Here is a 9,793-nt window from a genome sequence, read left to right as displayed (position 1 = left end):
AATTTTCATAGGGGGTATTTGCTAAATTTGTTTAATACAAAGGTTTTTTTAGCAATTCGAGATTACATAAGGGTGGTTTTTGCAAAAAAAAAAAAAACTCATATTTTGGACCATATATAGGAAACGTTCACAAAAACATATATTGTAATTGTAGTATGTAATTAGGGTTATTTCCTAAAATTCCTAATTTTTGCAACTTTTTTCCATTCTAGAGTTACCATGCTCGAAAGAACTCGGTCCCTTCGATGCTACACCCGGTGAAAAACACCGGGTGGGTCTTCTGCTGCCACGTGTTCTTTTTTTTATTTTTCTAAAACCCCTAAAGGTAAACCCTAGCGGGGAATCTATTATAAAATACAAAAAAGAGACACGTGGCAGCAGAAGACCCACCCGGTGTTTTTCACCGGGTGTAGGGTCGAACAAATCAAAGAACTCCTTGTGTAGTCGTCAATTAGGGTTTGTATCCATCACGTTAACATATATATATATATATATATATATATATATATATATATATATATATATATATATATACAAATTACGAGAGAGAGAGAGAGAGAGAGAGAGAGAGAGAGAGAGGGGGAGAGAGAGAGATCTAAGAGAAATCTATTCTGCCATTAAATCAAGAATGCAGCAACTCCCTGTAGAAATTTTGGAGGAACTTCTCTCATGGCTTTCGGTTAAGGATCTTCTAAGATTCAAATCTGTTTGCAAAAACTGGAATTCAATAATCTCCAGCCAGCACTTCATTAACTTGCATCTCAAGAAATCGATTTCGATATCTTCTTCCCGCAGTAGGATTTTCCTGCCACATGATAAAGCTTTCCGGACCGTCGAATACAGCAGAGATCCCCGAGGCGGGGGGGACCGCATCGATTTTCAGACTCTGCCGCGGCCTAAAGAAACCATCGGAACTTTCATCGGAACCTGCGACGGTCTGATCTGTTATTTAGATATCAAAACTATGCGAATTTGCGTGTCGAATCCATTTCTCGGGGTATCAAAAACTCTGGATTTGAACGTAGACACGAGATTTTGTACGACCATTTTGTTCTTGTGGTTCGGGCGAGAATCCTCCGATGATGAGTACAAGGTTGTGTTGGGGATTAAATCATACGACGGAAAATCGAACTATTCTAAGTACCATATGCATCTCATTAAGCCGTTTTCAGACAACTGCAGCTGGAAATCAACCCGAGAAGTTGATGGTCGATTAGAGCTCATTTGGTACTTTGGGGAGGGAATCCTTTTGCATGGAATAGTGCATTGTCTTTTGTATGATCGAGTAACGCATGCTGGTCCAACCGTCGATTATGTTGTGTTCACGTATGATTTGTGCCGGGAAAGTGTCGGAGAAATTTCAATGCCGGTGGGACCGCATTTTTTGCATGCGGAGATTGGGGTGATAGACGGGTGCCTTTCTGCAATATGCAATGTTTCTAGGGGCAATTCTGCAATTTATGAGGTTTGGACGATGAAGGAATATGAAGTGAAAGAGTCTTGGACTAAGTTGATGAATATATCGAGAGGGTGTGATTATCATATGTCGCCTTACTGGCATTTGAAATTGGTTGGAGTTACTGCGAACGGGGATCTCATTTTGAGTTGTTATCCAAAACATCGTCTATTGATATATAAAGTGGCGGAAAAGAAATCCGAGATTTTTACATCAAATGGTCATTGGTCTGCGAGAATGTACGTTGAGTCTCTGGTTTTCCCGTAAAAGGGCAATGCTGCAGTACACAAAAAGGTTGAATCTTTCATAAGTTTTGGTGATTTGAATATCAATATTTTTTTCTATTTGGTCTTTTTTTCTTCAGGTGCGTCTTTTTTTTCTTTTCTTTTTTAATGAAGGAACACGCAGTAAACATACGCTCTCGTATAATAGCTTACAAATAGTTGTGTGTTATTTGATTACATCTTAGGTGCACGACATGTGATATACGTTTAAGCATTTTAACTCGAAGCATGACCAATTATGTACAAAACACGCGCTTTACTACTTGTGGTATCTCTAAGAAATTCCCTTGATTTTAGTAAACTTTGAAATTTGCTAACTTAAAGCATTTGTATCTCTCGCCTAATTCGTCGCTGCAATATATTTCTGTCGTTCATAGCGCGACTCATCGAAAATATATAGAGACGCGTTTTCGTAGCTTGAACAAAGAAATACATAAGTATTGTAAACACGTACCATGGTAAGAGACTCTTGACTCGCATGTCAGCAAATACAAAAAGAGTTTAATTTCTGAGAAACAAAAAAATCAAATAACTAAATAGAGACGAAATTAAAAAAAAATAACAAAAAAGTTTAAAAAAGAAAAAAATCCTGTCTTCTAATAATCATCTAAACTTAAATAAATGAAAAATCTAAATTTAAAAAAAAAAAAAAAAAAAAAAAAAAAAAATCTAGGAATGTAGCAAAGCCTTTTGACCCATCCCCCAACCATTTTCTCTATGAGTATTTTTCTTTTCTTTTTTCTCTATGAATTTCACACAATAATTTCACCTCAACAAAAAAAAATTGACTATATATATTGCCAAAAAATAAATTTCAAGGCTCAACTTGCCGGGGACTTGAATCTCTAGACCGATGGTACGGAGGGGACGATAAAGTCGGTGAAGTACCCATGTCTTTTGTTTTATGTAATAGAAACGTTCCACATAGAATAGTCACAAAACCACAAAGTTCCGTCACAATCTGCGATGCATTCTGAGAATCCCATTCCTGAATATATATATACAACCAAGCAAAAAAAAAAAAAAAAAAAAAAAACACGTCGAAATTAGTTTGACACCATAAAAAAATAGTTAAAAGGTTTTATTGTATTTAGCACCCCCTATATTTTTCTAATTGCTAGAAACACTACTCGTGTTATGTTATTAGCAAAAACAAAACCCATTCTGATTCATTTTTGTTTAGGAAACATACCCTCTGGCAATTCAGTGTTTAGGGGGTTGTGTGCTGAAAAAAATGCATTGTAAGGGTGTTTTTGCTAATATTAATAAAATGGGGGGTTTTCAGCAATTCGATGTAACACAGGAGTACTAAAAGCAATGAAACCAAAAGAGCCATCATCAAGATTTATAGTTGGGAGACCATATACTTATGATAAAGGTCACTTTTTGCGTAAGGGATAAAGTGAACTTCATGTACTAATATTTGGGAAAATTATAATTTTCACCCTTCAAATTTGCAGTGATTTCACATTTGGTCCTTCATGTTCACAAAAAACACATTTCATCCCTCATGTTTAAATATTTAACATTCTTGGTCATTTCCTTCAATTTAATGTTAGTCCGTCCGTTAAGGCAGTGACTGACACACACTTGATTACGTTAGTACTAACGGAAAATTGACTGAAATTACCAAAAATGTTGAATATATTTATGGATATGGGGACCAAATGTAAAATCTATTTAAACTTCAGGGATGAAAACTGTATTTACTCCATTAATATTTAATGGAATTGGTCATGTTTTTGTTCTCAAAATAAGATTGATTGGGTTGGGGGGAGAGTCCAATATAGAGTTTGTCCCATGATTTTTGGTTTGCTGTAACCAAATATCAAATTTAAAGTAAAAAATATTTCATTAATCGTGGTTTGTCTTGCCAACCAAACAAGACCTTACTATTTTAGTACTAAGTGAAAATAATCATAGTCTTCATTAAGATATCAAGTTTTTATAGTGTAAGAAAATGGGAAAAACTCAGTTTTAGTCCCTCAAATTTGCACCAATTTCACATTTGGTCCCCATGTTTACAAAAAACAAATTTGATCCCTCATGTTTCAAAAATACAATATTTTCAGTCATTTGTGTCAATTTTACGTTAGTACTAACGGAATCAAGCATGTGTATATCACTGCCTTAACTGACGGATTAACGGTAAATTAACGGAAATGACCAAAAGTGTGTTAAACCATTGAAAAATGAGGGATGAAATGTGTTTTTTTAAGCACGAGGGACCAATTATGAAATCAGTGCAAACTTGAGGGATGGAAACTGTAATTTTGCCCGTAAGAAAATAAACAAGAGTAGTAAGAAAATACCTTAAACATAATCATACTGGCTACGATTGTGAGAGTTGTGAACATGACATAGTATACAGGGGAAACCACCGCAGTATTAAATGTGTCCAGTGCCTGCCAAAAAAAAAAATCATTATAGGAAAAATATCAGATATTTCAAATTTGAAAGCCCCTCATGTTTGGCAAATAACATCCACCTCCCTGAATTATGTCCAAATTACAATAAAAAAAAAAAAAGAAAAAAAAACCTCTCCTCTTTAGATAATTACAACCACCACCATCAACTATATATTATCTTTCACTTCCATCCTTATGGTGTCACATTTTCCTACTGAAGGACGGGTTTTTTCGTTAGACAATACAAAGTTGAGGGGTGGTTGTAATTGTCAAACGGGAGGGGGTTTTTTCGTAACTTGAGCTTCCTTTAGGGGTAGCCATAATTTGCCCTAAATTCAATTAGAAACAAAAAATGCAACAGAAGAAACAAATTTTCAAGGCTATATTATATTGTAAGAAACTACGTAACTGTCCCTATCGATTCCGTGTGTTAAGTTAGTTATTATATACCGACGAATAGAAACTCGTTCAAATAATAATCAAAATAAAAATACCTTGTTCAGATAAATCAGCTGCATGACACAAAAAATGATGACCAAAATTGTAAAAAACCAAGTCTGGAAGTATATAAACTGATTTGATCCTGAAAATGTCAGCTTCAAAGCAATTGCAACTGCTTTCACTCCCATAACCTGCACACATAAAAGTAAGTGTTTTTTCAATTAAAAAAAAAAAAAGATAAATTATAATAATGGTAAATTACGAATAACCCCTTGAACTTAGGCTAAATTACAAAAAAACGCCCCCACAATTACCAAAATCCCCCCTGACGTTTGTTTTCGTCTTACTACACCAACCCCTTATGGTGTAATTTTTCATGGAATCTTTTTTATTCCAGTTAGTATTTCCCAGAAAATGTCAATTCTACCTCAGCAAACATGGCATTTTTTTATCCTATTTCTTTAAGACAAAAATTACCCTCAAATGAGTAACGGTGTACTAAAAAGTTGTGAAAGTGTATTGAAGAACAAGTAAAGAAAAGTAGCATAAAGAAATACCACTTCTGTAGGAGTAGAATCAGCATTTTTCTGGAAATATTACTTAGAATAAAAAAAGATTCCATGAAAAATTACACTGTAAGGGGGTCGATGTAAGACGGAAACAAACATCGCAGGGATTTTGATAACTACGGGTAGTCCAAGTTCAGGGGGGTTTTCGTAATTTACGCTAATAATAAATAAACGAAAGAACTAACCGTAAGAGAACCCATGAGAGAGCAAATCCCAATGTAGACAACCATATGCGTTTGTCCGTATTTCGGCACATACATAAAGATCAAAACACCGACAACCGCCAATACTACGATAGTGTAGACAATAAAACCTGTTCAAACACAAATATATTTTGTTACATAGGTTCAAACAAAAGACTATAACAAAATAATATTTGATGTAGCAAAATATTTTAAAATTATGCGTAAAAGTATTTATTACCGGGCTCGGTAGCGAGATGCCATACTTGCTTAACGGATTCAATATCCTTCTCGAAGGGAGCGTGTAAAACGATGGCAACGGACCCCACTAAGCAGAGTATACAACCGACAACTCCGAATATATGCAGACGCTCGTCCAAAATGAAGTGAGCTAACACTGCACTGCAAGAGAATTTTATTTGTATGTTTACAACATAAATCATTATTTTAAGTTATTCTGCTTTTATATATAAGTAGCTCTTGGCGGTGATTATGCGTCGATATATACCTGAAAATGATACTTAAAGCTCCGAGTGGAGTTACGAGAATCGCGGGAGCGTATGCGTAGGCCGCAAAGTTTGCGCCCTCTCCGACAAACACTGCGTAGAAACGAAGTTGAATAAAATATTTTTTTCGAATTTGATAAATTGGAGTATGTATAGAATTTCTTACTAGTGATCATTCCAGCCCACCAACAAGGTTCCTTCAGATATGAGTACCCTCCTTCACCTGATAAAAAAAATATATTAATCTTATTTTATTCTTCATATATCTATAATTCCAATAAAATAAAATCCAAAGGAGTCGTGTTATAACATAGGGCAAATTACGGCCGCCTTTGAGATATGCTCAAATTACGAAAAATCTCTCATGCTTGGATATTTATAATCCCAACCCCTCAACTCTGTATTATCTTACGAAAAAACCTTTCATTCAGTAGGTAAACTTGGCCCTGAAAGGGTAAACGTGTAAGACAATACATAGTTGAGTGGTGGTTGTAATTACCCAACCAGAAGGGATTTTTTCGTAATTTAAGCTTACCTCGGAAGGTTGGTTGCGATTTGCCCTATACCATACATTACTGTTTCTCACCTACAAACTAAAGAAATTAGACTTAATATTCAACCAAATAAAATCATCATATTATAACCATAAATACCACCACTACAAGAAAAAAATGGCATTAGTGACACTTCAATTTTGACAAATGAAAAGTTGTCACTAAATGCATATATTAAGTGACAGTTTTTTTTCGACTTCTAAATAACAGCTTTTTTGTTGTCTCTTAATCATTTTTTTATTGTCACTGTATAGAATTAGTGACACCTCATTAGTGACAAGTATAATAACAGTATTTTTCGCCTAATAACTCAAAAGATTTTTTTTTTTTTGTCTTCACGCCTTACACGAAAAATAGATATTTATCCAAACATTTTTCATACCCGAACAAATGAAAAAACGTAAACAGTTCCCGTCAGTTTGCTCTACCTAACAATGATACATACACCTTGTCCTGATCACTCAAACATATTAAACGTCCTTATATGACTTTTCGTAGTTTACGTTATTCAATTGTAAGAAAACGAAAACGAAAACGAAAATTAAACGAACACGATTTACATATATACGGATAAAAAAGAAACTAACTTGCTCGAGTTCCGGCAGCACCAGCCTTTTTGAGGCCTTTTTTCTTAATAATGAAACTGGAGCCGATGAATACACTTGAAGAAATAGCCAAAACAAATCCACGAATATTATCTGATATTCCCACCATTTCTTCAGATATAAATATTTAATTTATATGCAAATTATATCAAGAATTCCAAACCCAAAGCATTCCCTGCCCACAATAATCAATTACACAATCATCTTTTTTAAAATTAAAAAAATAATAATAAATTAATAATAATAATAAAAAGAAAAGAAAAAAAAGACCAACCTGCTGGGGCTGCTTTCTTTTGCATGAGGGGAGACAAAAGGCTAAAAATGTAAAACCACCATGGGAGAAAAGAATGAATCAAGATCAATTTTTTCCTGTTGATCAGCTTTCCAGATAATAAATTAAAGAAGCCGATCCAAAAATACTCCTCTTCTCTCTTCTTTCTCTCTCCTCGCCGATTTTTTCTCGGAAATTAATTTTTTAAATTAAAAAAAAAAAAAAAAAAAAAAAAAAAAAAAGAGAATATTGAAAATACTGATTGTGAAAAATATTGCCCTCCTTTCTTTCTCTTTCCTCCGTCTCTCTAAAGGAAAGAATTTTGGGAAGATGTTTAGAGAGAGAAACAAGAGAGAGAGAAAGAGAAGGAAGAGAGAGAAAGGGAGAGACGAAAAGAGAAATTTGTTGAGGGCAGATAGGCATATGAAAGAAAACACTAACATGCGCCATGACCGTTACATCATCCCACAATTTATGGTGCCCTCCGAATCTTGCGTTCTCAAACACGAAGAAGAATGAATGAATTAATGCATCGTTGGTAATATCTTTGCTTTTATTATTTTATTTATTTATTATTACTAAATCTGATATATATATATATATATATATATATATATATATATATATATATATATATATTAATTAATTATTTCGTAATTAATAACGTAAACACGATACAGAATCTTATTTCATTAATTGATTCGCATTTTTTTTTTTTTTTTGCGTAACCTAAAAAATAGGTTTCGAGATTTGATTTTGCATTGTTTAAATGCCAATTACAAGTTTCCCTGTCTCTTAACAAAATTAAACGAACAAGAATCAAAACTTTCACCAATGTTGAGGCATTCCTCCACAAACGCTCCGAACGATGAGAATTCCCACTCCCTGCTGTTGAGTGCATTTATCACTTGGAGGCAATCGCCTTCAAGTATAATATTTGTTAAGCCCATCGATTTGGCCATAGAGATCGTCTTCAACGCCGCCAATGCTTCTCCTTCCACAGGTTGAAGATTTCCCTGTATGCGTGTTACTTTCCAACCGAGACAAGAACCATAACTATCCCGAGCAACCATTCCCACCGAAAAGAAACTTTCCCCATTTGGAAATGCAACATCAAAATTTAATTTAACCACATTACTAGGGGGTGGTTTCCAAACACTAGGGTGTATATCCCGCATCCTCGAATTTGGGCAAATTTGTGCAGATTTATAAGCTGCTAAAAAATGGCGGCACCAACTGACCAAATCACATGACTTAATAACCTCTTCATCTTTCATAGCTCGATTCCTGTTGTCCCAAGCCTTCCATGCAACCACCATTGCAATATTGAAATTTTCCTCATCAAGTGATTGCTTCAATTTTCTAGTCCAGTTCCATATTGATGAATAGTTGTGGCTTTCCAATGTATCAAATGGGTGACTCCGCCACACCTTCTCCATACCCCTGCATTTTAGAATGACATGTAGGGGAGTTTCTTCTTCAATGTGACACGTGCTGCAAAGGGGCGATGAACTGATTTTTCGTCGAAATAATTCTGCATTGGTTGGAATGATATTAGATTTCAGTCGCCAAAGGAACATGCGAATTTTTGGTGGGATTGGGAGTTGCCAAATATATTTCCAGTTTTGTTGCTGTACTCCACTATACGAACCAGACTCATTTCTTCGACGACTTACCATAGTCATAGCGCAAGAAAGAATGTGGTGATAGCAAGATCTAACCGTGAAGTTACCGTGCTTAGAGAAATGCCATATCCACCTATCTTTTGCCATAACACTTCCCACCGGGACAGCCAATATACGTTCAACATCCACCGGCCAAAAGACTTCGTGTAAAATTTTTAAATCCCATTCGCCTGATTCTGGTTCGATAATATCCGAGACTCTATTAGGGAACCCCGAGTGAATTGGACGTCTTGTGAAAACCACGAGTTTACCACCATCTCGTAACCAAGGATCCGACCAAATAGAAGTATCCGCCCCATTGCCAATTCTTCTACGGATGCCCATCTTCAAATACGGGATTACGGTCCAAATACTCCTCCATGTGGAAAGTATTTAGCGGAGATAATTTTTGAAAGATGTAGATCCGGGATTACTGTTTCTATGGAGAGTATTGATCTCCCGTTGCATTTAGCGAATATCGCTTAATAAAATTCCCTTTTATTGTCAAAAAAAAAAATGCCAATTACAAAAGTAACCTCCCACCCATTTTAATTAGCTTATAAAGTCCTGATAACAGTGATGTTCATCATGAATTATGCGTGATTTTAAATTCAGTCAATTCTGATTCTAAAACATCCGAATTTGAGATTGTATATTTCATTATGATTTCTGATTTTTCGAATTTATTTGGAACGAAATCAGAATTGTATATAAAATTATCGGAAATTTTGATTTTAGTTCCGAATATTTCGATTGTTTTTTGAAATATATAACATAATTTTATGATATATTTTTGTAATTCAATAATATAACTTTTGCTACATTTTATATGAAAAATATAGATGCGGAAGGA

At 34.7% G+C, this 9,793-nt stretch overlaps 3 protein-coding genes across 4 annotated transcripts; 1 reads left to right on the top strand and 2 right to left on the bottom strand.

Moving 5' to 3' along the window:
* Positions 1–628: 628 nt before the first annotated feature.
* LOC105964582 (F-box/kelch-repeat protein At3g23880) lies at positions 629–1,723 on the top strand. The gene has a single exon (XM_012989090.2). It carries the CDS (start codon positions 629–631, stop codon positions 1,721–1,723), a length of 1,095 nt encoding a protein of 364 aa, XP_012844544.2.
* A 457-nt stretch (positions 1,724–2,180) lies between these two features.
* On the bottom strand, positions 2,181–7,697 carry LOC105964675 (putative magnesium transporter NIPA2). 2 transcript variants are annotated; one of them, XM_088820817.1, is made up of 9 exons: positions 7,280–7,697; positions 6,988–7,180; positions 6,013–6,069; positions 5,849–5,939; positions 5,582–5,742; positions 5,344–5,471; positions 4,643–4,780; positions 4,053–4,145; positions 2,181–2,728 (listed from the first exon to the last, which is right to left on the bottom strand). In XM_088820817.1, exons 2-9 carry the CDS (start codon positions 7,112–7,114, stop codon positions 2,555–2,557), a joined length of 969 nt encoding a protein of 322 aa, XP_088676943.1. In that variant the 5' UTR covers positions 7,115–7,180; positions 7,280–7,697; the 3' UTR covers positions 2,181–2,554. The 2 variants fall into 2 exon arrangements, with proteins under 2 accessions (XP_088676943.1, XP_012844630.1); XM_012989176.2 differs by lacking the exon at positions 7,280–7,697 and having other exon boundaries at positions 6,988–7,197.
* A 355-nt stretch (positions 7,698–8,052) lies between these two features.
* On the bottom strand, positions 8,053–8,715 carry LOC105964584 (uncharacterized). The gene has a single exon (XM_012989091.2). It carries the CDS (start codon positions 8,713–8,715, stop codon positions 8,053–8,055), a length of 663 nt encoding a protein of 220 aa, XP_012844545.2.
* Between the last annotated feature and the right edge of the window lie 1,078 nt (positions 8,716–9,793).

This window comes from Erythranthe guttata, chromosome 7, assembly GCF_056151865.1.
Source record: "Erythranthe guttata isolate IM_541 chromosome 7, IM_541, whole genome shotgun sequence".
NCBI classification, from domain to species: Eukaryota; Viridiplantae; Streptophyta; class Magnoliopsida; order Lamiales; family Phrymaceae; genus Erythranthe; species Erythranthe guttata.
Note: the sequence above shows the minus strand (reverse complement) of the source record. Positions and strands in the feature narration are given on the sequence as shown.

Coding starts and splice junctions, on each gene's coding strand:
- LOC105964582 (XM_012989090.2), top strand. CDS start 629: ATGCAGCAACTCCCTGTAGAAATTTTGGAGGAACTTCTCTCATGGCTT.
- LOC105964675 (XM_088820817.1), bottom strand. CDS start 7,114: ATGGTGGGAATATCAGATAATATTCGTGGATTTGTTTTGGCTATTTCT. Junction 6,070..6,987: donor TGCTGCCGGAACTCGAGCAA/GTTAGTTTCTTT, acceptor TTTTTTTATCAG/GTGAAGGAGGGTACTCATAT. Junction 2,729..4,052: donor CCAGTATGATTATGTTTAAG/GTATTTTCTTAC, acceptor ATATATATTCAG/GAATGGGATTCTCAGAATGC.
- LOC105964584 (XM_012989091.2), bottom strand. CDS start 8,715: ATGGAGAAGGTGTGGCGGAGTCACCCATTTGATACATTGGAAAGCCAC.